Source organism: Carassius gibelio, chromosome A19, assembly GCF_023724105.1.
Source record: "Carassius gibelio isolate Cgi1373 ecotype wild population from Czech Republic chromosome A19, carGib1.2-hapl.c, whole genome shotgun sequence".
In the NCBI taxonomy this organism is placed as follows: domain Eukaryota; kingdom Metazoa; phylum Chordata; class Actinopteri; order Cypriniformes; family Cyprinidae; genus Carassius; species Carassius gibelio.
In genome coordinates this window covers 19,632,989-19,660,858 of record NC_068389.1, presented here as the reverse complement: position 1 = coordinate 19,660,858, position 27,870 = coordinate 19,632,989, and the positions used below count along the sequence as shown (strand labels likewise).

Sequence of the window (27,870 nt, the reverse complement as noted above, 5' to 3'; positions counted from 1 at the left end):
CCTCCCCTCTACATGTTTGGACAGTCGTCTATGGGTGACCCAGTTTCAGACGCTTTGTTCGGGGGAACCGCCTGCATCAGTTTTGTAGGCTACCTTTATTCAAAGAGGTCAGTTAAATTATTTATAATGAAACAATTTATATGACAGTATTTGATATATATAAGTTAACTTCAATGCATTTGGGAACAGCAAGTGGGGACATATTGGGGACATTTTAGTGATTCTCTCACACGACACAAATTGTGTCAGTAATGAGGCGCATGAGCAGATTCTTCACATCAACCGAGAGAGAGTTCGACTGACACAAAACACTCGTCCGCTGGAATTAACCTACTGTAGACAGTGGCAGCGCTTTCTTAGTTGGCGCCTGATACTGGCTCTCATTACCAATGAGACTTGGCATCTTGTTGGAGTAGGATAAGAAATGACGGGTCCCTAGCGACGCTAAGGGTGGACTGAATCTCAACCAAAGAGGAATAACAAGTGAAGACAACATCTGAAGTTGAGCATGAAGCATCGCGGTTCGTGACTCTTTCAATCGAAGTAGATTTATGTCTAGGATAATTGCTCAGATTCTCCGAAATATCTCCCGTATGACTATATGTTAAATCGAAGATCCACCTGGTTCAGCAGAAGTGTTTTGGAAGCCCGTCTGTGTGAGGATGAAGTCCAGGCGCAGGTTGTGTTCAGCAGGCTGGGAGTCAATGGTGCTGTCCAGCGTCCTGCTGCTTCACTTCGCTTCTTTGTGTGTTAATGGTGAGTATATATTTGAGTTGTTATTATACAATCTTTCTGAATGCCTGCCTTTGACAGGGACCTTTGTAGTTTGTTTTTGTTAGAGCTTTTTAAGATAAATTACAGAAACTGCAAATTTGAATCAAAAATGTAATAAACTTAATCGATTCACTCGGACCAAGCAATAAATGGGTCTCTAAGATGTCCCCAATCCAGTGTTTGCATGTAAATTCAATTTAAATGATAATACATGGTTAGCACAATTACTCAAGAAAGCTTGATATATATATATATCGACTCTTAATTATAGCTGTATTTGATGCTTCATTTCTTTCTATATGTTTATGTTTACCAAATGCACATATTTATAGAATGGGGGTTGACCCTTTACCCATTGACAAATATTTGTTCCTTTAAAAAAAAAAAAAAATGTTGCTGAGCTACACCCAAAGAATAGGTCGATAGGCTTTGCTGCATGAGAACCAAATTGTCATGTTGGTGTGGTTGACCTGGATCACACAACAGTTGCCTCGGCCTCACTCTCTAATGTCTAAGTAAAGTAGGAAAGTATCATTTGCATAAGGAGCTTTAAATGGTTGCACTTAGCTGATCCTCTGACCTCTTGGCCAACTTCCCAAAATCGGTGTATTATCGCATCACTGTCTCTTCAGAGACATGCCTCTTTCATCAAAACAGGATTTTAAGTAAGCATGCTCTGATGATAAAGTTGACTTAAGCACTCATGGCCTTATAAAAATCAATTCAAACCTTTTATTATAATCAAGCCACTTAAGAAATCCAGCTGCTCTTGTCTCTAATTTGCTTTTGTAGCTAGCAGTCAGTCCATGGCTCTGTTCAGTTATGCTGATCGGTTGTCATTCTAATTCAATTCTTTGTTAGACGTGAATGAATGGTGACTGAGTGTATGTATGTGAATGGGAACGTGATGTAAATGGTGCAGTTGCTCTGACATGTTGCTGGAATTATTGATTAACACACTTCCTGGCAAATGATGATTTTTTTGATGATATAGATTTATTTTTATGGTTGATGCTGATATTAAGGTGGCAGATAAATATGATATTACACTATTTAATTAAAAGATGCTGCAAAAAACATATTAAAAAACTATACAATTAATTGTGAAATGGATTAATATAATACAAATTTAAACTTGCTAAATTTAAAAAAAAAAAATTTTATCAAGTTGATTCTGTAATCTCATTATAATACTTCTCCCAGATAAAGTAGTTAAAACATGAATAAAAAGGAAGTAAACACTGTAACCAACAATGCATTCACTAATATAGCAAGTCTGTGCTCAGTGGGAATCGTATTTTCACAAATAAAGAATTTTACATCTTGGTACTGTCAAAATAAAAGTGCCAAATGTCAGACAAGACAGTATAACTATATTGGTCGACCACTTCTTTAAAGTCAGCACATTCAAAAACACTCTTACTGTGGCACATCTTCCTTAAGAAGAACAATTAATCAGCGCACATTATTAAAGAAAAAACTTTCTTGTATATTTCTCACCACTTGTCAAAGATGGCTCTTTTTACAGTCCATCAGTTCTCTTTGTATAAAACCAAGTCCTGCCCTCAATATTCCTATTGAATGTCACAATTCTTTTAAACAATGTCCCACCATTTTAAATTGAAGTCAACTTGGATAGCTCAGTCAAATCAATTTTCATATTTATTCATTAGGCTGAAATGTGTTTTGTTGTCAGCTGTAGCTATAGTGCCACCTTCTGTAAATATTTCGAGTTTCTATTGAGGTTATGCTAAACTAGGGACAATCATTACTATAATAGAACATGTATTGCTAGTGCCTAGTTGAAATTAGTGGGCATGCTGTGACAAAAAGCTTTTTTCTCTTCTTTGTTGTTTTTGCCAAGATTAAAAGGGGGGGGGGGATTCATTTTAACTCAATCTCCTGTTAATCTTGAGTATAGAGTAGTACTGCATCCTTCATATCTCCAAAAAGTCTTTAGTTTTATTATATTTATAAGAGAAAAATAGTCTGTGCCGATTTTTTTCGGAAAAACACGAGCATCTGGAGGCGTGACGTGTGGGCGGAGCTAAAGAATCACGAGCGCCAGTAGGCTTTTGCGTTGAGAGCGTTTGGAAGTTGTGACATTACCGTGAGGAAAAAAAACATCATCCAAAACAAACCATGGCTAACAGTCAGATTCAGTCGTTTATTTATGATCCAGAATCAGATCCCGAGGCTGAAACTGAACGAGAGCAGCAGCAGCAATGACTACAGCAGGACATCTCTATGTGGTATGTATTGAAACTGTATATATATGCTTAGCCGTTTTGGAAAATGACTAAGTTCCACTTTATGTCATCTTTTTTTTTTTCTTTAAAGGTGTACAAGGTTTACTTGATGTGCTTGAGCGCCGATAGCTAAGTTAACAACACAGAGATATTTGAAGCAGTTTTACTCACCGCCTGTGGTTCCAACACACGATCGTGGCCCTTTTTCGTTGGGACTGCATTATCCTTAAGAAATAAACGATACGCAAATCCGGCGTCAAACTGGGCCTTGTTTGTAAAACAAGCATCTTCGAAATGCAGTGAACAAACAAAAACACTTGCACAACTCCGTCGATGCTCTGTAAAAATAAACTTTGTCCACTGGTCCCTTAATGTCTTTTTTTTTTTTTTTGATAATCTGTGCAGGGTTGTATTGCCCTCGCAACCAAAAACACACTTCTTTTGTGACATTTCGCGACGCTCTCGCGAAACTTGTGACAAACCGGAAGGAGTATTTTTGGAACAAAAATACTCCTTCAAACGTACAACTTAATTTTTGAAACTTTGTCCATGTTTAGCATGGGAATCCAACTCTTTAACAGTATAAAAAACTCAGCATGCATGAAATAGTATTTCACCCCCCCTTTAAGCACTTACTTCCTCATCCTTAAGAGAGTGAGAGAGAGAGAAAGAAAAAGCGACAGACAGGATGCATTCACAAAAATGTTCACATATTTAGTCGTTGAACCATGCAATTACATTACTCTATGGAATTACATTTGTTTCAATAATAATGAACGAAACTTTATAAAACTGAACATATTTTCAATCTCAGATAATTTTTTTTGTACACTTTTTCGCTAAACTTGCTTAGATTCTTTCCACACTTGGCACAAGAGAGCCATCTGCCACTGCGGTCTCATAACAGCAGAGACTGTCAATGAGCATTAGCATCAACGAGCTAGAGTTAGCGCCCGCCTAGCCTTCCCAGTGAGGGCCAACTGTGTTTATTATATCAGACGCTGACACTAGAGCTGCCTAAACTGTTGGAAACTTATGGAACTACACAACCTGTTGGACACTTGCTGATCTTCAGCATCTGTGCAGTAAAGCATTACAGTTGAATGAATCATGTCATTGATCCAGTTTTGTACTTGTTAAACTCAGTGACTGTGATGAATGCTGTGTTGGACAAGGGGAGTGATCTCTTCCAAACACTCTGTGTGGTGCACATGCACCGACCATGTTAATGTGCACTAAAAATATCCTTGCATTAATGGAATTTGAACATTTTGATTATCAACCAGCAATGTGGATGCATTAACCTGATTAAGATCAAATTGAGATTTCTCTGCAAGCATTATTTGGAACATTTGTCAGTTAAATGTGCATGTCCAAAAAAAAGTGATTCTATTTGTGAAATGTTTTATATGTATATTATTGGTAACACTTCAAGGTTCAATTTGTTAACAATAGTTAACTACATGAGTTAACATAATCTAACAGTGAAAAATAATTCTAAAGCGTTTATTAATTGGACTTAATGTTGCTTCGAACATTTACTAATACATTATTCAAATCAAAAGTTGTATCTATTAATGCTATTTAATGGACCTGAGCTAACATGGACTAACAATGAACAGCTGTATTTTTTATCAACTAAAGTTAACAAAGATGAATAAATACTGTAACGAATGTATTGCTCATTGCTAATGTTAGTTAATGCATTAAATATAGTTCACAAATGGAACCTTATAGTAAAGTGTTGCCATAATGTGTAATGCTAACATTTTATAGTTTAATAAAATTTTAAAATGATTATTTTAGGCAATTAGAAAATGTTTAGAATGTTATGAAAAACTAAAATAATTATTTATTAAAAGCATTCATTAATTAATCTTAATGCTTAATCACTAATGTAAAATATGATCAGTATGAAATCAGCATCCACACCAATAATGTTAACTTTCTGTTTTTTGTAAGCGTGCACTGCATATATGTCAAGTGTCACTTTAAATGCTCAAGCTCCTTTTTTTTTTTTTGTAGATAGATCTGATAAAATATGTATCTTTACCTTCTACAGTACACATTTTTGGACTAAATATTATTGAAATGTTCTTTCCTGGCATAACTCCTCTGTACGTACACTGGTCCTCTGACAGTGTGTGGGTTTGTATCTTACACAGTGGGGCAAAAAAAAACTCTTGCTTTCTTTGATTATCATAAAAAAACAATAACTGATCTTCTCTAATCTGCACAAATGCTCATTACTGGTGCATGTTTATGCCCAAACTAACATTTATATTGTGCATTATCTCAACACATTGAGTGCAGTTTTTGGCCCGAATATTTAATTTGGCTGGCGTTATTACTAATGGGACAGACTGTACAACAGTAGCACAGGTTGGGATGGCATTTTTAATCCCACAGGTCTGGCATCTCTATAGGTCTGTTTGTCTTGCACTGATCCTCCTGTGAATCTAAACCCGTCCTTGATGCCAAGGACATCCATGCCAGCTCCCTACCCAAGCAGCATCACAGCTATTTATAACTAAGCACATGGGTGGCATCGTGGCAGTGTGGATTTTATTCAGCAAAGTTTAGGATGACACTTGCCTTTAGGACACCAAGTTATCAGATTTGAAATTAAGGTAAGGAGAATTAAATGTTAAGTTGTCTCTTACATAAAGAGTATAGACTTCATATAAATAACTAAAGAAATAGTGACAGATCTTTTCTTGTGCATTGTAGTGTACATCCGAAATGGATTATCAAAATAGAAAAACATGTAGACCTGGTCTTTTATCCATTGGTTGTTGATTGGATGCAAGCAGATCAGAATGTGCGAACTGTAAGAAATACTGGGGTTTAAGCAGACTAAATGAATGGAAAAGTTCTGCGTACATCACCAAAGAGAAGTCATTTCTGAAATCTGGCGAAAATCGATTTTGATTAAAAATGCCAAGGTCAAAAAAAGAAAGAAAGAAAGAAAAACAGTAAATTACAGTAAATTGAAACTGTGATGGATGACTTGTTCACAAAAAGGTCAATAATGTGTTTGGAAATAGAGTATTGTCTTTTTATGCTGACTTTTTGGCTATTTTAATTAGGGTTTGAACTACCAATTTTTGGTGAAAAAGAATTGTTCCCACAAAATTTTCTTTTAAATACAAAATAATATTTAAAATGCCTTTTCTGCACACAAAGAAAGGCAATGAGGTCCATTGTTGTTTTGGACTGTCTTGGGCTTTAACTTTCATTTTGTGGACAACTAAAAAACTAAACCATTTAAATATGCTTCTAAATATTTTTTTTTGGTCTCTCTATATTTCCACATTTAAAACCATTTGTGCCATTGTAATTCTACTGTTAATGCATTTTCCATGTACATGGACTTTTTTCATGGAGCATCTTGACATGTTACCTCAAATACTCTCAGATTACAGGTCTGTTTGGCTCATCAGAGATCAGGGAGAAAAAGATATTAGGAGGGATGAGAAAAGAGAAGAGATGTTGGCATTTGCAATTTTCCATGCCCTGCAACGTCTTTTTTTTCCTCCTCAAGAGTGTTACATAAGCAAAAAAACAATGTCAATTGGACAGAGGAAGAACATGTGCGTTTTTTAAATGAAGGTGAAGAGAGAAAGTACAGTTTTGCTTTTACAGTACTATAGCAATAAAGTTTGATTTTTGGTCTTGTCTGATCATCATTTATTAGTATTCTGTTTCTGAGTTTATGTGATATTAATGGTAAATAGAGGCCATGAGCACAGTGAGAGAATGAAGATGGCAGACACTTTTACAAATGTAAATGTCTCACTGGTGAGGTCATGAGAAAATAGTTCTCTTCCCCGTTTCTTTCTTGCTCTCGATCATCTTACCCCCCCCCCCCCTTTCCCTCCCTATCCCACTTGCCCTTGCAGTCTTGACATGCTTACTAAATAAGGGACAGAAATTCTTGTCAAAGGCTTTGGCACTGGTCTTCAAATGAGAGGAAAGAGAAACACACTCTCACTGTCACATTTTACCATCTTCACTCTATTATAGCAAGTGTTTTGTGTTATTTCTCTTTCAACAACACTCTTTCCCCCAACCTCTCTCTTTTCTATCTGCTGACCCTTTGGCAAGGAGTTACGCAAATCAAAACAACAGTTTTCCTCTTGTATCCTCTCCCCTGCTCAGTCTTTGAGGGGTGACTGTGTTTCATCCGGGCATCAGTCCAGCTTTGAGCTGTTAAATATTTCCAAATAAAAGTAAAAGGATCCAACTCTTGCATTGATATCAAACTATGCGCTGGTGGGAACCTATAGGTGAGAATTAAATAGAATACTTGAACATCACGTGAGGTGTGTAAGAATTAATTTATGCACATGCCGCCAGCTCTGTTAGCCTCCCTGGGGGGATTGTGTGAATAAATCAATGGGAGACAGAGAGGAAGCGAATCAAGTAGAGAGGACAGAAGAGTCTCTGTTTTACATGGCTTTTGAGATGTTCCAAAATGGCAACCCCTTTACATTGCTTCTTGGCAATGGTGTGTGTGTGTGTGTGTGTGTGAGAGAGAGTGAGTGAGTGTCTGTTAGGGGTTCATGTGTGACTTGGATTTAACTGACAATGAAGAGGAATTAAACCAAGAATGACCATGGAAATGGAATTTCACACTGTCAGTCAAAAACGTAAAGTAGATTGCTAAAAGTCAAACAGTGAAATTTGACGAAGTATTCCTCAGGTCTGCTTTTTGTAATGGTCTTAATTCATATGATCAAACAGAATTGACATTTATTTGTCAAGTGTGTTTGTATTTGAGGTGGATTGCATTAGAGCATCAGTAAAGACCAAACAGTTAGGTCAGTGAGATTTTCCAGTGCTGAAGAGGAATTCCCTGTTGTGTGTTTATCATTGTGCATTAAATCTTTTTCATCCAGACTGACCAATGCAAGACTCAACCTACAGCCCTTAATCCTAATCTGAATCCCAATTCTCGCTCAGGCTCAGTAATTTACATTAGTAAACCAGAGCTGCTAATCCAGCTAACACAAGCAGCTTTGGAAAGAAATCTGGGCCTCGCGCACTGCAGTGTATAATTAAGCAGATTTGTCCTGGTTTGTGTGTGATGCAGAGTATACATCTTGTCTTTTGTTCTCTCTCTGCATGACTGTGAAGTTGCTAAATTGTAAGTTTGTGACTAACTTTTTTTATAATTCTCATAATTTGATTGTTTGTTTTCCAGGCAGTTCCTTTATCTCCAACTCTACTGGGACTAACTCCTCAGACCTGAATGGGAATGGGCTTAAGCTTGCACTTCCTATCACCAGGACCCACGTTCACTCTCAGAAACCACGAGCTGGAGAAGAGTCCGGCAGCCTTGGAGAAACCTCATCCAGTGCTGTGAGGGACAGCAGTTTTGAAAGGGAACACGTCATTGATTTGACGATAGACGGCATGGCTGCCCGGCTGCCCACGCTGGCTGAACCCCGGACACGTGGCCTGTCCCAGCTAGACTTTAACGAGGAGAGAACTGAGGACAGTGCTCCACGCTGGAAAAGCGAGAGACTACAAGCGGATGGGACGTTTATAGATCCGGTCACTAGTCCTTCTCCTGAGTCCACCCCTTCCCAACCAGAAGAAGTTATCAAGGTGAATTTTTACAATCCTTCTTACCAACAGAGTGTTCCTGATCCTCCTGCTTGGGTTCAGGAGCTCCAGGGTAGTTTTTATGATTATCTATCACCTGACTATTCACCCACTGAAGTTTATCTAGAGGAGAGCCAACCATTGCCACCTGACATGGAAGATGAAAACGTTCCTCTCATAGCCAGCACAGTTCCCTCCAACGCTAGAGTTATTACCCTTGATGATGGATCTGGAGAATCTTCAGCTGGAGCATCGGATGTGCTCACCTCCGGTTGTCTCTATGGTTTTGTGCGTTACAATGGCACATGTATCTCGTCATGCGACATCTTCCCTAGTTACTGCTTCAATGGAGGACAGTGTTATGTGGTGGACAGTATTGGTGCTTTTTGCCGGTAAGATGCACACATTCATGTGGTAAGGCCCATTCACACCAAAACTATATTAAGTAAGCATCCTCAACAATTCACAACACTCTTCTGTTTTTGTAAGTGTTATGTCTTCTGTTCTGCGGCATTAAACGCTTGACCTCATTCATTTTGGGTGGATTTTAACTGAGTGGAAACAAATGCTCTGAAAATGATTCTTATGATATTGTGTTTTAATTATAATTGTGGTGTGGACTTCCCTGATCTTTTAGAATTAGAACGATTATTAAAACTTTACAGTTATCCTCCTTGGTGTGAATAGGTGTAAACAATCATAATGCAATCAAAATGTTATTTAAATTGAAGAAAACTTTTCCATGAAATGAACGTGTCTTATTTAAAACAAACTTAATTGAGGTTTTTATGTTGTGGAAACATAACTGAATTAATAATTAATGCTTTTGAAATGCTTAAAACATTTTGGGGATTCTTTTGTTTTGACTTCAGATCGTATAAAACTGGCAGAGTCACTCGATTTCAGCGGTTTTGAAACTTTTTGTAATTTTGATGGTTGCCACTACAATGCATCATTCTGGTAAAACTATTCATTAGTGCTGAAAACTGTTTTAAGTGATCTTGGGTGGTTTTATAATTTATGTTCAGTTTTAATTAATCACGTGTTTAATGGAATAATGTGAGTGATTGTCTCTAATTGGCCTGAGTAGCCAAGTCTTCTAAAAAACACACTAAACAAGATATACAAATTAATGAAAGAACACAAGTTATACAGTACAGAAACTTAATATTTAACATTTTTCGTTCATATCTGTTGGTTTGTGTGTTTGGGCTTTATTTACATAGCGAAACGAATGCGCAAAAGACCACCCTGATGTTTCTGCTAGCATTGGTGGCATCTGATCAAACATTCATAATGAGTTTGAAGATGAAACTCAATCCTTCGGTCATGTTCGTGCATCTGTTCATGGTGTGGGATTATGATTTACATTTTCAAGAGAAGCTTAGTGCTGGTCTCTAAAATGTCCCAGAATCAAATGTTGGGATTGAAGATGGATTGAGTCTCAGTTGAAGACTACATTGAGCCTCAATGATCTTGAAACAGGGCCAAACTCATGCAAACACATGTGGGACTGGGCTAACCATGTCATGGAAGCATTTTTTACACTGTGCAGCAGTTGCCACAGGGTTTAGGAAAGCTTTATGGCCTTTATTTAAATGCCCAATGTAACACTCTACTATATATAAAACAAATAAGATATATATGCAAACATATTAAAAGAAAGTTCTTAAGTTCTTAAGCCATGTGTTATTTGCTGCTACAAGAACATGATGGCGCCTTGTTGTAGTTTGGAGAAATGTTTTGTGACAAAATTATGCCAACAGCGCACTTATTCAGTTTATTATTTTCCCCTCCATCTGTTAGAAATATCAATGATCATTAGATCTTGCCTTAAACATGATTGGTCTAGTATGTGTTTTGTGGTTGAGCAGAGCAGAATGATCCAGTTTTTGCCATCAATGTCCTTCAAAATCCAATTGTTTGGTAATTCCTCATTCTTGAGATCATCCAGTATACTGTACATGTTTAGCATTTGTCTCACAGTCAACTGCTGTTATTTCAGTACCACACTCATGTGGTCATCGTGGTTTGGTGGCATATCACTCTAAACCAGCATCCACTACTGCCACAACTCTACTCAGAGACCAGTGCAGACACTTATTAAACATTTCTTCAAAGGGATTTGGGTCAGAGCCCAGATCTGAGAATGAGTGTATTTCAGTTTAAGAGCTAAAGACCCTGCCTAAAGCTGGTGCTTTGAGCCATAATATTGGAGTTTTAAGAATCTTGTTTTTGAAGCTTCAATGCAAGATGATGTGATGTGATAAGCTATGTGTTTTTGAGTAGATGACTCTACTCTTGATGCACCCTTACATCCACAGCTTTAAATTCAGAATTAAATCAGCAGAGACCCTTGCTTCCCTGCCTTATTGTAACTGAACGGTGTTCATTATCGCAGAGAAAAGTTTGAGACTTTACTGTAGTCAAATATTTCTCTTTATTTTAATATCAGTAACATAATAGAGTAAAATGGATAATTAGGCATTTAAAAAATAATGCACTTTACAAGTGTACTGATTTATTATAACAATATAAACTAAGGAAAAATATGTAAAATAGATACAATAATTTGTTAATATGTAGGTAAATAATTAGAATTAATATTTTATATTAATTATATTTATATAAAAATTAACTAATTGATTTTATTCATTTATATTAATTAACTGGTCTGTTTTATTTATTACATTTTTAAGCAAAACCACATTTAGTCCAGCCATATTTCGGTATGCACTAGTAACTTTCAGTCAGGCGCTGGACTTTGCACATGCCACAGGGTTAACTTGTCGATCACTGAGAGAAGGCATGACCGGGTGCTGTCTACATTAATGGGTCAGTGCTATTAGAAAAGACCAGTTTTCCATTTGTAGTGCACATAAAAAGTGAACTATTAGATGAACATATGGTCTGTGGGGAGGTGCATTTGCTAAATGTGTAGCGCAGCTGATGGTTACACTAAATGGATGGGTAGTTAGTAGAATTGACAGTAAAACTAAGTTCAAATTGATCTTTTTAGGCTTAATAGTAAATACGGCCTACATGTACACTAAGCAATGATTTCCTGCAGTATTGATTGGCCTTTCACTCATTACAAAATGTACCCATATGCTGCAGAGTTTAAGTACATGTTTGTGGTTTGTGTTTGACCAGCATCATACGGCGTGTCCATTAGTTTATTGTTATTTGATTTGGCTTCATTTTAAACTATAGTTTTTGCTCTTCCGACAAAAATGTAATTAGAAATATTATTTCTAAAATGTAAATCACTCAGTATTCTTTTTTTTTATTGACCTATAGGCTAATATGCACTACATAATACTTCAATAGGATAATGAGCACCTCAGACACTATGAAAACACTGGTAAATGAGAGAATTTGTAAATCTATTTTGGAAGCTGTGAACTGAGCACAGCTCGGGTGCTTTATTCTCTGTGGGACCTGCACAGATAAAGTACATGTCCTTGACAGGGCCATATGTCCAGTCATGCAGCTGTAGGAATAACCTTGCAGTCAAATCATAGTAATGATAAATGTGTCAACAGGCCGTACAACACACTTCCTTCTGTGTTCATAGCCTGCATTGTCCTAAATCATGCTTATACAACATGACATATGAAATATCACAGAAGTGAATTATTATATATACCAGTTTGTATGTTTGCTCAACTGCCTCTTTTCTAACACCTCTCTCTGTTGTTTGTAGGTGTAACATTCAGGAGTATATCTGGAACAAAGGTTCAAGGTGCGAGTCGGTCATTTCTGATTTCCAAGTGATGTGTATAGCAGTGGGTGGAGCTGCTGTCATGTTGTTACTCCTCTTCATGGTTATAGTCGTTTTCTCCAAGAGGATGCACGTGCTAAAGACTGAAAACAGACGACTTCGCAAGCACAGGTGAAACGTGCATGTAAACACACTTCTGAGAGCCCTAGTTTTAGATTTAACTTTTTATATTTTGCTTGATGGAGCACATACAGGCTGGAGGACAATAAAAAGTGTTAACATGGACTTTGAAAACAATGATATCACCAGTCTGGCAGTGCAACACAAGAGTGACCTATATACTAAGCAGCCAAAGGCATTTAAACACAGGCCAAGAAAAGGGTAAGTTTGAGAGCAGAGGAGTGGAACAGAAAGGAGAAAACTGGAAGAGATAAAGGGAAGGGAGTATAGTAATGAAGTCAAAATGACAACAGTGGAAATTGTTCATGTTTGAGTTTCAACTGCCCATCAGGACTGATCCACTGTGTTAAATACAGCAGAAATGTCCGAGCCACTTTCTATTTCTATCATCCTTTACTGAAGGATCATGTGACACAAAGAACACTGATAATTAGTCAAATACAAATGACATTATATTTTGTTATATTACTTATTTTCTTTGTCTTTCAGTAAGTTTCGTCCTAAGTCGGAGCAGCACATCGATAACTTCTCGCTGTCCACTGTCGCAGAGGGCTCTCAGGCAAATGTAAGGAAACTCTGTGACACCCCGACTAACCTCCCCCATGCCCGTGCTTTGGCTTGCTATGATAACCTTATGTGTCAGGTAACTTTTCCTCTCCTCTCTTCCCATCTGTTTTCCTGTGCATGAGTAATGGAAGTATAAAGTGCTCTCTCTCTCTCCTTCCATTTAGCCTGTATGCTTATTATCTTACTCCTTTCTTCACTTTCTTTCCATTCTTCATCAATAGAAAAACCATCCTCTTCTTCACCCCATCTTTCCATTACCTGTTGTCATTGACTCGTATGTGCCCCCTGAGTTCATGTAAAGGACTACTGGCTGTGTGAAGCAATGTGGAAACTGCATTATCTTATATGTTTCCTAACATACTGATCATATTAGCGGTTGTGTAGTGGTAAGGCAGTCAATGCAATGTTTGTCAAACGGTTTTAGTCCTAATTGATCTTGGGGAATAGTGAATTTAATGGAATATCTGCTGAGGCTGAGGTGTTGATTAATTAAGAGGGAATGATGACAAACTGTCAGAAGTGTATCAGTAGAGTAATCCTCTCCTGCCACCCCACTCCTTAGAAAACCATGACCAGATACACGTGGGAATATAAACCCAAAGAGGATCCCTGCAGCGAGGTAAGACGTCTCAAACTGACCGCCTCCCAGTACGCTTTGATACCCCGCTGATTCAAATAAAATGCTTTAATCCTGTAGCTTCATTATCACTCACAACTATCACCACTCTCATAGTTGAAATCCATCTTAAGCCTTTACTTCCTAAGAAATGATGTAGACAAGCAATAATAGATTTAGTGGTTTAAAATAAACGCTTCCTCACCACAGTTGCTATTGTGACTTTACTGTGAGAACTTGATTCCTGCAACTTAACATTGTGAGGTATATTCAAAGTCATTAATGCAAACACAAAACATCATCAAGACATCGACAGCAAATGAACAGATGGATGAAACAAGGGAAACATTTGGGAAAAGAGCCTTTCTCTGTGCTCCCATCTTTCAGAGTAGAGTTCATCTTTAATGAAAGACCAAACAGCGGTCTTACTGCTGTAAACCCTGCAGTACCTGGTGAACCTTGAACTTGTCAGATCCTGTTCTCCTGCACTCTGGTTTAGGCCATTTGATTATTCTGAGGTGAAACTAAAACCTTTTGATTATGTGGGGGTTGCATTGCCTGCACAAATGAAATTTCTTCACATCATTCAACTCCACCGTTCCATTCCCCAAGTGATCTCATAGTGGAAGAGACTCTTTTATGATTAAAAGAGTTTGACAGCTTCACTGTGCAACAGGGAGGAGAAACAGAGCAAGACGCTCTGAGATGAGGCAAGAAATGAGGGATGAATGATGACAGATCAGAAACGAAAGAGCTTTTGAATATATCCCCAGTTGACTGTGTTTATTTGTGAGTTGTTGACTTGTTTTTTTGCCTCTGGGGAGATTTTATTTGACAATTTTCATCTTCTCTCTCTTGAGAATAAGTATTTACACATCTGATTTCAACAGCATGAATAGTCTTCTTTTCTTTCCTCTCCATGGCATGTACAATCACTGCCTTTTTGCTTTCAAAAAGGGATATCACTATGTATCAAGTTGTTCTCAAAAAAGCTTTGCTTTTAAGTGATTTGTAATGCCTAGCATTAGTAAATAAGACAGGATCACATCAGTAAACACTGTGTTGCAAACACTATTTTAACAAGTATCGTTATGAATACTTATGAATAAGCAAGGCTTACTGTTAGTGCCATAATATCCAGTTTGTGTAACCTCTGTGCTTATAGTGTGTTGATGTCTCTTGCTAAATAGAAAAAAACTGCTGAAACTTTTGAAAACTTGTTCATTAGGGGGCTGTCAAGCTCCAAAAAGCACTACAGATATCAGAAACAGTCAATATGACTGTTATGCACTGATAGTTCTGTGTGATTGTATTGGAAGTGGTCACCGGAGACACATTTGAGATCTTAATGCCAGGTGTAAAAGGCTGGAGTGGAACATTTTGTCACTTTTTTCCCTTCATTGTCATCTTGTGTGTATGTGTGTTACTCCACAGGATTGCACTTGCAAAGAAGAGCCATGCAAATGTCCCCCTAAAGAGGACGAGTCTTTGAAGAACCAGAACTCACTCATGCCAAAACTGGAAGACGACAAGGCTGCAACAGAAGACAATGCAGAGGAGGTAAACTCACTGCAGAACAACGTGTAGTAACACCCTTTGCCACAGGCTAGTGCTGTGACTGTAGCAAGACACATTTTTGACACCTTTAAATGACTAAAATTCCCTAATTAGTGGACTAAGCACTCTTGGCATGGCACTCTTCCTTGCACTCTCCCCCGGATGGCTAAATGTGGGCTTCAAAACAAACAAAGCACTGAACTAGCATGCTAACTTTTGCTTGTACTCTGTCATCATACAGTGGAGAGTACCATATCAGCAATTTGGTGTTGGTGCATTCACCTTGTCCTTGCTTGCTGTCACTGCTGATGTCACACTGCATTCTGTCATGTCAAGCTTTTTTATGCTGTGTTCATGCTATGCTGTAAAACACTTCACCCATGACCCAAAGGTTTAGCCTCCAGGTTTTCAACCTTTGACCTTTAGTCCTCACCGTTGTCATCTCTGAACTCTTGTCTGTCCTGTCTTACTCAAGTCAGCATGCATTGGTGTTCTTTGGTACACAAGAAAACATCTGTGGGGAAATAACGTAGCTATTTAGACTGTGTAAAACTTAGTCAGTGCATACATCTAAATATGTATATGTACAAATACTGCTTAGATTAATATTTATTTGCCGTATCATAATTTTAATGCTCATTGTGTTTTGAAACAAATTGATTTCAAATTATTTTGGTGTATTGAATTTTTTTTTCTTTTTCGAATGGGAATAAATAAAGGCAGTTTGTTTGGAATAAAACATTTTACCGGTACGTGATTGAGTATTCCTGAACTCCATGCTCCTGTTTTGACTCCTTTTAACTCTTTCACTGCTCCTCCTCACTCTTTTGCTTGGCTTCTGTGCATGGCTTTAGCTTTCCTCGGATACTGCTAACCACACAGGACATTTCTTGAAAGGCTAGGTTGACTTTACATATTTGGGTTTGCATAATTTAGACAAAACATGAATATTTTTTGCTGTCCATTCTGGTTGTGAGTTGGCAAAGGGAAATAAAAAAATTGGACACAAATCAATATATCATATAACTAGATGTAGAACATGTTCATAAGTAACAATTTTCCTCTTTCCAAAATGATGAATTTTATTTATATTTTTTACAATAGCTTACTTATCCCAATCTTATCTTACTGATCCCAAACCTTTGAATGGGAATATAGAGGAAGTTTAACTTAGCTTTGATGTGCTTACTTGCTTGTTGAGTCTTGCATCACTCATCAATAGATTCACTTGTAAATTAGCATAAGAATCCTGTCTATTAACTGCTAAAAATGAGATGAAGCTACAGTAGTTCTGAAGTTTCCCACCTAAGTGCAACACCTTAAGTTTGAAAAGCTGCTTTCCTCTGAAAGTCTATCCAAAGAGCAGAAACTGAGTTTTTTTTTATCTAATCTATTAAGAATTGAATTACTGATGTAAGAATTAGACATTAACGTTTAATTTGGTAGTAATGCCAGATGTTTCCAGTGGATTTATAAGCAGACCAGATCAGAACTAGCAGGCACTCAGTCTAGTAAATTTGACAGCTGGAAATAAGGTATTACAAAGGCTTTGATAAGATTAACCTTGGCCTCTGTTTAATACAGAGAGCAAGTGAAGTACAATCCTTTGTTTACTCCAGCTTACATACTTGATAATAAGAGATCAACTCCTACAAGCCGATTACTTGCTCATGCTCACCTCATTCACCGCTCATGGTTTGTGCCGGGTTAGTGTCAACCCTCAAATCATTCGATAATGTAAAAAAAAAAAAAGACCTAATAGTTTTCTCTGTTCACTCTTAATCTAAATAATTTTCTGGTACTGAATGGAGACGTTATCAACAATTCATGCAATTTATATGTTGAATTATTTATAAGTTCTTGCCTTTTATTTATGAATGGGTTTGTCAATCTGTGTTGTATGTGCTTCTAAATTTTTTTTATTATTATTCCTGTTTGTGTCGTTATGCTTGTGCACTGTGCCTTTGTGTGTATGTGTGTGTCCAGGGTGGTGTGACCATCGACTTAGAGTTGCTTCTCCCCAAAGAGGCGAAAATGCTCCCCGAGACAAGCCCGCCACTGCACTACAATGTCTTTCTCTACAAGCACCCCAAATCCCCTAAAAAGTCACCTGTGCTGCGCCTTCCTCCTGGCAGATCGGTACAGGGGAGGCCTGTGTCCCAGCTCTTCCCCAGACGTAGCTCCGAACCCAGCTACTGCCCCATTAGCACACGTTCCCTACCGGGAGTCCTGTCCGGCTCATCCAGCCCTCACCTGGGCACGGACTACACACCTTAACAGTAGTGATGTCCAAAAAAAAATGGCAAATTTATCCTACATGCTACTTGACTGTGAGAAATTTAAGACACTGATTGGTAATGAGTGAGTCTTGTGAATAAACAAGAAATGAAATGGGATGCATTTTAGCGTAGGCCTTTACCGAAACAAAATCACTCCGCATCGCAACAAAGGTTAGTAGATGATAAATGATGAAATGAATTAGCATTGATGTGTAACAGGAGAATAAAGGAAAAATAAGTCGAGAAACTGTTAATTTGGTGTTACAGACAAACATGGATCTCAGATATGTGTTATGGTGCCATGTTTTATGTTGTGTTTTGTCAAACAGCACATTCATATTCATACACATGCATTCACAAAAATGATGGAACCTGTAAACATTCAGGGCAAACAACTTGATAACTATTATTATTAACAAGGTGCTTTTTGTGTGTTTTTGAGGTTAGATTAAAACTTTGAGAATAAATAATTTAATTGTTTACATCTGACAGTGTTTATTGTTGGTTCTTCGGACAAAAATTTGGTCATAGTAGTAGTTTGTCAATAATGCAAGAGGGCAGTAACAGAGACATTTTTCCAGCCAAAGCCAGTTCGTTGATGATTCTGTGATATCAATCATCATCCTTTTCAACTCTCTTCCAATAGTGCATGTGAAATCAGTCGTGTCCCCAACTAAGCAAGCCAAACGCAACAGATCATGTTTGTCATAAGATTTGTGTTATCATGTTTTGGTTGCACTTTATTTTACAGTACGTGTACTAACATGTACTTACAGTGTATTTATCTAAGAAAGTTCTGGTAACACAAGGTAACTACAATGGGGTAGGGTTAGGTTTAGGGGTAGGTTCAGGGTTAGTACCTAGTTATTAAATAGTTATTGTAATTACTATAATACACAGTATGTACATGAGGAACAGGAGTGTAAAATAAAGTGCTCCCATGTTTTCTTGTAAATGTATTATTCAAGAATAAATCAACAGGAAGAATTGTAAGCATTAGCTTTCATGCTTAATTATTGCAGAATCTGTTGCATGCTAAATTGTTAGCTAGCCATCTTTTTTTTTTCTTTTGTTGTACCTAAAAAAAAATGGCAAAATTCCATGCAGAGAGAAAAAAAGTATTTGGTAGAAAAAAAAAATTGGAGTGAGGAAAGGTTTTGGGGAGAGAAATCATTTTTGGAGAGAGAGAGAGAGAGAGAGAGAGAGAGAGAGAGAGAGAGAGAAACAGTAAGGCACAACTGTACATTTGTCAAAAAGTTCAGTGTTGTCTTGCACATGCAGTGTGCATGTGAGGACTGACTGATAATCTAAACTAATACCATGTTCTGTCCTTTACAAATGCTTCAATGCAAAGAGTCTGTTGTTCTGTTCAAGCCAAAACCATCTTACGAAGAAAAACTGGGTCAGTTGCTCTCCCAGCATTCACTCCATAGCAAGTCAAAAGCAAGGGATGCCGTGCACAGACTGCTGAAATAAAAAAAACTGTCTCGGAAGAGTAAAGGGCAATTGAGCTCACTACTAATACAGACATTTATGACTTTCAACAAACACATATTGTGCATGTTTGCCATTTTCATGTTTACATGCAACAAGATACATCAATACTGTGTTCAATAGTAGATTCCAGTGACAACCCACAACGCATAGTGTGCACTTTGTGACCCATCCTAATTATCCTCTGACCCGTTCATGAATACAGTTTGAGAAAGATAAAAAAATTTTTTAATTGACTTAAATAGTCTCTCCAAAAGACCTGACTCAATATGAGCATTCCTGTTTAATTTACATATATTTACTGCAGGATATACGTGTAGTAATGCGTTTGATTTTTTTTTTTTTTTTTTTGTGCCCGAAGCAAATGAAGCCCGTTGATTTAATCTAGACAGCTCCATTAACCCATGTAGAAAGAGGGACACATAATAACACGCTCATAATAGACTGTCCTACATCGGAACACAACCAGACACTGCCATCATATGGCCATATTACAGCAGTGGCGCTTTTAGTACATTAGCACACAGCAGTATGTTTATTGTATGATCCTCTGTATGATCTTTTTTGGTTATATTTCATATGCAGTATTAATGGGAATACCTACCACAAAACTTGCAGGGGAAATCTGCTCTAGAGGACAGAGCTCAGACTAGTGAAAATTCACCTTTCACAAGAAGGACCCTAAAAACAACACTGGTGTGACATGGGGAACAAACCCAAAATACTGGCTTGAATGCCATTGACACAGGGAGAGACCTGAAGATTGTTCACAGATGTTCTCTATGTGTTACCAAGCATTACAACTGAATGTCCAGGTAGAGCTTGTAAACACATGTAAACACATTTTTAAGTTTAATCTCCTTTCATTTTGAATTTAAAACAGAAGCAACATCTCCACATCAGACAGTACTGCTAGTCTTCGGTCAAAACACAGTTGTCCCTTTTTTTATTATTACAATTTTGTTATGTATACAGAGCTAAAATAAAGCTTTGTTTATACTTCAGAAAAGACATCCTAACAGAAAGAACCATAATCACCTCTTCCTCATCATCATCATTCTCATTACAGTGCAAACTAAAGTGCTATTTAGGAATAGAAATAGAGTGAAACTGGACTCAATATTAGATGACTGCATAGAATTACAATGCAAAACCATTTTTCTGTTTGCTTGTAGTACATTTGCTAAGTCCAGTGTACAGTGTAACTTTGTGTTGGTACTGGCCATGTAGAAAAGGCAAGTATTAGTGTGTGTTCACTCTTCAGGCATCAGATCTAGTGTTGACCATAAAGGATCCAAATCACCTGGAAGATTTTTTTGGCATCCCCTGTTGACTGTTGTCTGTTGTCATTTTGTGTGTGTTTTTGAATATCCTGAAAGACTACAGGCCCTGTTGGCAATCACTTTTGCCCCACTACCTCCATCAAACTCTTCTCCCCAGCCTCATCTTCCTCAAGGGCACTACGGACCTCTCCAGAGATGAACCCACATCAGTGTAAACATTAGATGCTGCAACACACACATAACTGAATGTAATCAAATCCATAAAAAAACAATGATAGTAGATGTTGGGTATTTGTTCAAAATTATCATAGTCACATCAGTTTACAAACTACATATAATAAAATTCTTGTTTTAATGTTGAACTGACTGATTAAAAAAAGGAATGCACATTATCACAAATTAAATGTTTTTGTTCTAATTTTGTGTGTGTGTGTCTACTCTCACCGTGCATGGCCTGAATGAGGTTCTTGACAGTGTCTGGTCTTACGCTGAGAAATGCACATTTTTCCAACAGAGCGTCAGACAGAGATTTAAACATGTCTATTTTAAACACAGAGTCACTGCTTAGTGACTCCATAAATTTCCTGCACATAAACAGAGGGAAAAAAAAGGAAAATATTTCAGCTACTGCACAAGCCTACAGATACACAGAGAAGATTTGCTTAGAGGTCAATTCACCAAAAACAGGAAATTCTGTAATTACTAGCTTATTACTCCTGGAAACCAGGGCTTTTTTAAGGGTGAGTGAACCATGAAAAAAAACATCCTTTTGAGAAATGCTAAAAATGTTTAGTGGTCATTGTATTACAATACTTGTACAATGAATTGACGCATTTAGTGTTTTTTATTTCTCAGAAATGTGTAATTTTATTAACGTTTATTATTGTTTTACCCTCGATGCATCATTATACTGTGAATAAACTTTATTGACATTTTTTTTCTCATTTAAATGTAGGTTCTGTTTTTTTTTCTTTCATTACTTTTGTTTTTCTGGTGTATAATTTTCTGTATATCCTATATTTGCTATGTTATCTGCATTGTCCGAGTAAGTTGTGTTCGTTCCCCTTCTACCCTGTCACTCTCATGAGGATTAAACGAAGAATTGAATTGTACTACTAGGCCTACATACGAAAACAAATAAAGCTCGTGACTTTTTACCATTATCATGCTGATTTGTATCCACTAGGTGGCTGCAGTGTATCAGTTTTGGTCAGTGTTTTGATTCGGCTTATTTATAATAAGCCATACCATAACAATGATTTATGAAGTTCAGAACATTCTCACAGTGAACGACAAATGTAAAATTTGGAATGTCGTTGTGTAATATTTTGTGTGCTGTTGATAAAAAAAAATTTCCCAAATGCTGATCCTTGAATAAAAAGCTAGTGAAAGGATCATTAAAAATGTTAGTTTAGAAATGCTTAAAGTGTACAATTAATAAGGTACACCAGAAAGTGTAGAAACTCTATAGGTCTCTAAAATGGTTTCTCATTAGCATTATGTTTGTCTCTCCTGTAGATTAACACAGTCTTATCAGACAGCAGATAATGATGGTGAGGAAACAACTTGACAAGCTCCATTCTACAGATACATATACAGCGGTACACAGGGCAAGGCCATTGGGAATCATGACTCTCTCTCTCTCTCTCTCTCTCACACACACACACACACACACACACACACACACACACACACACACACTTTTAATAGCTTCCTTACACATGGCTGGTCCCGGGCGTTTGTTGCTCAGATCTTTTGTCCTGTGTCTTTCCCATTCGCTAAAAGAATTAGTTTCAGAGCAGAGGAATTTCACCTCGATTTGTGTGAGGGTGTATAGGCTTGTGTGACAGAGGGTTTATACTTGGGGGGCTTTACTGTGAGTCTCAACGGTTAGGTTATAAAAGAAGAAGAGCTTCATAAACACAGATGACAAATTTCATTTCATTTTGTACATGCAGTCTTTATTTTCTACATGCTAGTGGAATATTTGGAGCTTGCAGTGATTGTTGACGTGTTAAAAAAACTGATTTTCTTTGAAGTTTACTGATGCTTGGACCTGAAAATGAATCGTGTAGCAAGATCTCTTCGAGTCCTTGTTTCCCCAGAGGTGTCTAGAGCACTGGCACTCTCTATTGATTGTTTAACATCCTACAGTCTTTCCTGAGTGCCAGGCCTCCTTTCCTCCCTCTTCTGCGGGTGGGGGGTGGGGGTGTGCTAATCTGCCTGCATGGGGCGGCCATGACATTTACCCAGGAATTATGGGAACATAATAAACTCTTAATAAAAGAGGCAATGACTTCTACACAGAGCAGAGAGGGATGTATCAGAGTGTGAGTAAAAGGAAAGAGAGAGATATATAGTCAAAGCTAGACAAAGATGCTTTCACTTTAGTGTATAACTATTCTTGAAATATTGATGGGTAATTTACATCTCCTGTCTATGAGACAAGACTAGTCCATTAGCACTCCTTTGTGTTCTACATTTATGAAGAAGGTATTTCATTTTGATTGCTAGGTTAGACTTTTCTTGTTACAGCATTATTATCGTTAACTAAAACTGAAACAGTTTAAAATATATTTTGAAATGTTTGTTTTAAATAGAAATAAAGCTGAGATCAAAACTAATAAAAATGAAAAAATACATACAAACAGTTTTACTGAAAATACATAAATAAAAGCTAGCTCACAATATTCATAAAAACTATAATTGTACATAGCAAATTACATATGGTTTCTTGTCTACTTTGGGTGTATTTTTCCATTTATAAAGCAAAACAAATATAAAGACACAATTGATGCAAGATCCTTGAAATCAGAAACGATCACTTCACAAACATTAATAAAGGGATTTTTAATGTAAAACACTCAGATGCTTAGTGGGTTCTCTGCAGTGACCATCCAAAAAAAGTGATCTATTTTAATGAGTTGAAATCATTTGCCAATAATTAATAAGATGTTAATATTTTATATCTCATCACTCATAAGCCCAGCTGGGTCCTGCCTCTGACTAACCAATGACTGACAGCCAGCAGTCTCTCTGCCGTAACCATGGTGACACCTGGTCTCTCATGGACTCAAGACTTGGAGACTTTAATTAGAGTTTACTGAACTGAATCAGAGTTCGTAGAATTAGAGTGGCTTGAATAGATTATTAAAAAAAAGGAGAGACAGAGAAAAGGAAAAGATATGAATGGGTTAACAAGGCAAGAAAGTTTGAGTGAGTTTGACAGCTACAGAAGAGGATAACGGAAAGCCTGATGTCATGAGTGTTGTCATGGCGATAACGATGCAGGGAAAAGATCAAAAGATTTCCGGAATGGTGGCTCGGTATTCTGCGCTCATGATGATTGGATGATTGTACAATGTAATGTGTGCTGGTTTGTCGGGGAAAACACATTCTTTAATATTAATAGATGCTAATGTGCCTGAGCAGAGAGCAGTGCATGTTGGGTAATACAGACAGCGCTGGCCACAGGACTTCTCTTGGTTTGAACCCCCATCCTTCCTTCCAGACCTTTCTTTCCCTCTGTCATTCACATTGAGTGTTATTTAATTATATGTGGATTTTCGTTTGCTATGCAAATTGTAGTACATAGAAGATGATGGGTTACTGAGTTCTATGGGAGTATATAATGCTCTGAATATGTGTGTGTGAGTGGCAGCATGGTGCCAGGACACTTCAGAGAAACCACTCACACTCACCCATCGCAAGGTCAGCTCCAGAGAAGCTGCTTTCAAAGGTCACCTTCTTCTGACAACGAACATACATCAAATGAGACGAAACAAAGGACTTCAGGCAAAAGATTGCCAGATAACTTCAAATGTTCTTCATTAGGTAACACCTTTTTAATGGATTGTATTCAAATATATAATTTAATATGACTGAATTAACTTGATTAAATTAGATCCAGGGATCCCCAGGAGGTCACAAATAAAAAATGTAAGAGAAAAGCAACTTAAATGTAGTTTAATAGTAGGAAATACAACTCAAAAGGACACTTGATGGCTGCTTTTAATCATTGCCTATTATAAAAATAATTTCAAGCATTTAAGAATTAAATCTTCTGATGAGAATATACATTGGTGAAGTGTTGCTAAGTAGAATAAGAGTGTAAATTAAGACACAAACATTCAGGGTCATTAGTTTTTAAATTTTTGAAAGAAGTCTCTTATTATCTATTATGGCTGCATTTGTTCGATTAAAAATACAATAAAAACAGTAATACTGAGAAATATTTTTCAGTTTACAATTTTCTATGGGAATATAATTTAAAGTTTAATTTACTTATGTTTTTGAAATCAGAATTTTCCGTAGGCATTTCTCCAGTCTTCAGTGTCACGTGATCCTTCAGAACTCATTCAGTGCTTCAAGAAACATTTCTCATAATCAGTGTTGAACACAATTCAGGCTTCTCTGATGTAAGATTATACATGTATTTACTGCTTCCATCCTGAAGAGAAGTAGTAATTTTTAACAAAAAATCTTTAAATTGTTTTTAAAGTAGCACAACCGGGAAATATATGGTTTTTAAAAGGATGATTCACTCAAAACCACCCTCATGTCATTCCAAAACTGAATGACTTTCTTCATCAAATAAAGAATGTCTGTTGTTGTTGTTGCTTCTATAAATAAAGTAAATGGTTTTTACTATGTGGACAATGTCTTCAAAAGTTCTAAATATCTTTCACAGAAATAAGAAAGAAAAACAGGTTTGGAAGAACATGAGGGTGAGTAAATGATGACAGAATTTTTTTAATTTTGGGTGAACTATCCTTTTTAATGTGCCATCATTGAATGCGACTCACTGTTGATGGCCTCCTGTGGTTTCCACTCTGACACACATGGACACAAGTGTGTCTCTTTGGCTTGTATCTCTTTCCAATCACATGTGGCAGAGGTGTGTGTGTGTGGTTGTAGAGGAGGGGTGCTGTGCTGGCAGGTGTGTTTACAGGAGGGGGTGTGACTGCTGTGAGGTTCGGTGGAGTGATCAAGAGCAATTTGGGGGGCGGAAATCTGGAGGGACAGGATGTGTGTGTGTTTAGAGGATTAGATTGGCAAGGCTTTTGGCATTACACTCTCACTGGGGTCCACACACACACACACTGCTACACACTCTGCGGGGGTGCAGGTGTCCCATGGTTGGGGGTAGATCCAGAAAATCAAGAGCTCACCATGTTGGTGGGTTAAACAATGCGTTTGGTTGTACGTGCATATGTGTGTGTGTGTGTGTGTGTGTGTGTGAATTGAGAACAAGTGAGTGCCGTTCAAGCTTGATTAGCCAGTTTTCAGTGCAGCGCTGACATCAGGGAGTTCACTCATCTGCTACAGAGATTAAAAAAACTCTTTGCATTATGTATGTGTGAAGACAGCACTAAACATTACTAGGTCAGGCATCTGTGTGAATGTAGGTTTGTGATGATTTATACGGGTTAAATCCTGATTCTCGATCGACTGCATCATAAGAACAGTTTGGCATCAGAAGACTCTCGATATGCTATAGCCCACATATAGTCTTGAACAAACCCAGTTATCATGAGTCACTTTTCATAAAACATGAAATATTATAAATAGACTAAATAACTACATGGCCAACATTCACATCTTATCAAACAAATCCATGCTGACAGAAATTTTGATGGGGAAAACTAACAACAGAGCAAATGGGAACTTTAGGATACAACAACTGTTGTGAAATGCAGGCTAATGAAGGTGACTCCAAACTGTAGTGCAAACTGGCAGCAGAGGAAGGTTTTCTGACTGAATAATACATGAACACAATATGTAACAGCTCTGTTATTATACATGAGACTCACATAGCTTGTTAACTTTAAGAAAGCATGACTGCTGGCCTCAGACGTTCCAGGGCTAAGGACTTTGAAACGGTTTAACTGTTGAAATTACAGTAAACTGCCAGCTGAGGTTTCCTCTATTTATTATGTACCACATGAAATGCAGTGACCATGTTTCACGCATTACAGTCATTTTGGTAATGGTATATTTTATGAAAGTATAGGCATATATAATAATATACCATCCTAAGGTCATTTCAGGTAAACTGAGGGCCCTTTTTGAGATGTGGCCCAATTTACCTCAAATAACCCTGCATTTAAGCAATAAATGTATAATTCACCTCAAGACGAACTGTTATGAGGCAATTCAATATTTAATTATATTAATAAGAAAATCATTGTAATATGCTGATTTGCTGCACAATGAATATTTCTTATTTTTATCAATGTTGAAAACAGTTGTGCTGCTTAATGTTTTGTTCAGGATTACTTGAATAGAAAGTGAAAAAGAACAACATTAATTTGAAATAGAAATTCTTGGTAACATTATTAATGTCTTTGCTGCTGTTATACTCGATCTATTTAATGTATACTTTCTGCATAAAAGTTTTCAATTATTAAAAAACTTTAAATGTCACTATAAATATGGTAATTAAACGTAAGCAATTAAAAGGTTTTTACTGTAGCGTTTTTACTTTTTCCATTAAAATTTTTTTTTTTACGTGTACATTAGATTGAGTCATTTCTTGTTTTGTTGTTGGACTTCCATGTAAATGCCCACTAGCTGTATCCATTACTGTGCTGGTGTTTCTTAAGAAAAAGACGAGGATGGAGAGAAGACGATGTACATAAAGTGTTTACATGACCTTTCTACATGTGTGTAGAAGTCAAGGTTTGAGGGCTTTCGACTCTAATGTAGCCACTCCATCCATCCACACTCACTCACTCCCTTCATCTGTCAGTGAGCTTTAACTCATGCAACATTAATGCCTTGATTTATTCCTCTCACTTAGAGAGAGAGGGAGAAATGTCAACCATTGTCAGCATCTATTCATCCTTTCGTCTCCACCTCCTCCTGCTCTCTTCTCTAATGCACAGTGGTCCCATCAGGGTATTCTTACAGAGTTTTGCTGTCAGCTTCAAGCATTTTGTCAAATAAGATCAGAAATGCTGACACCACTTAAATAAAAATAACCAAACTTATAATAATGTTTAGTAATAAATATTTTGATTTAAAAATATGATCAAGAGAGTGGATTTCTCACATTTCTTATACGTTTTGGGGGTCATGCCTTTTTCAAGATACATATGCATTAAGTTTCTGTTTAGTTTAATATTAAACTTAAGAATTAATTTAGTTCACTAAATACCAAGCTTCATAGTAATTCATACACTATCTAATTTCTAAAAATTCTAGTTATTTTATTCACATTTCAGGTGATTATTTTTTCATATTAAAATTCAATTTGTACAATTAACTTAAACTGTTACATTAAATTAATTTATTAATAATAATTTAATACAATTATAAAATTGTATATATAAAATAAAACGACATTTTATAATTAACTGAAAATTTTAATCTTTTTAAATCTACATATAAAACATTATATATTAAATGTATATTTTACTTACACATTTTTGATTATATAGATACATTTTATATATAGCTTAAAGTAACTACTCACCAAGTGCTTACATGCAATGCTTTATCACGATAACATATAAAAATAAAACAAATTCAGTAA

At 36.9% G+C, this 27,870-nt stretch overlaps 1 protein-coding gene across 5 annotated transcripts; it reads left to right on the top strand.

The window, feature by feature from the left end:
* Window positions 1-12: 12 nt before the first annotated feature.
* Window positions 13-18,549, top strand: LOC127934879 (chondroitin sulfate proteoglycan 5-like). 5 transcript variants are annotated; one of them, XM_052532415.1, is made up of 7 exons: window positions 13-756; window positions 8,230-9,025; window positions 12,340-12,528; window positions 13,027-13,102; window positions 13,667-13,723; window positions 15,155-15,280; window positions 17,264-18,549. In XM_052532415.1, the coding sequence occupies exons 1-7, from the start codon at window positions 663-665 to the stop codon at window positions 17,552-17,554; spliced, it is 1,629 nt and encodes a 542-aa protein (XP_052388375.1). In that variant the 5' UTR covers window positions 13-662; the 3' UTR covers window positions 17,555-18,549. The 5 variants fall into 5 exon arrangements, with proteins under 5 accessions (XP_052388375.1, XP_052388373.1, XP_052388376.1 ...); XM_052532413.1 differs by having other exon boundaries at window positions 13,027-13,180; XM_052532416.1 differs by lacking the exon at window positions 13,667-13,723 and having other exon boundaries at window positions 14-756.
* Window positions 18,550-27,870: the final 9,321 nt, after the last annotated feature.

Coding starts and splice junctions, on each gene's coding strand:
- LOC127934879 (XM_052532413.1), top strand. CDS start 663: ATGAAGTCCAGGCGCAGGTTGTGTTCAGCAGGCTGGGAGTCAATGGTG. Junction 13,181..13,666: donor ATGATAACCTTATGTGTCAG/GTAACTTTTCCT, acceptor CCCACTCCTTAG/AAAACCATGACCAGATACAC. Junction 13,724..15,154: donor AAGAGGATCCCTGCAGCGAG/GTAAGACGTCTC, acceptor GTTACTCCACAG/GATTGCACTTGCAAAGAAGA.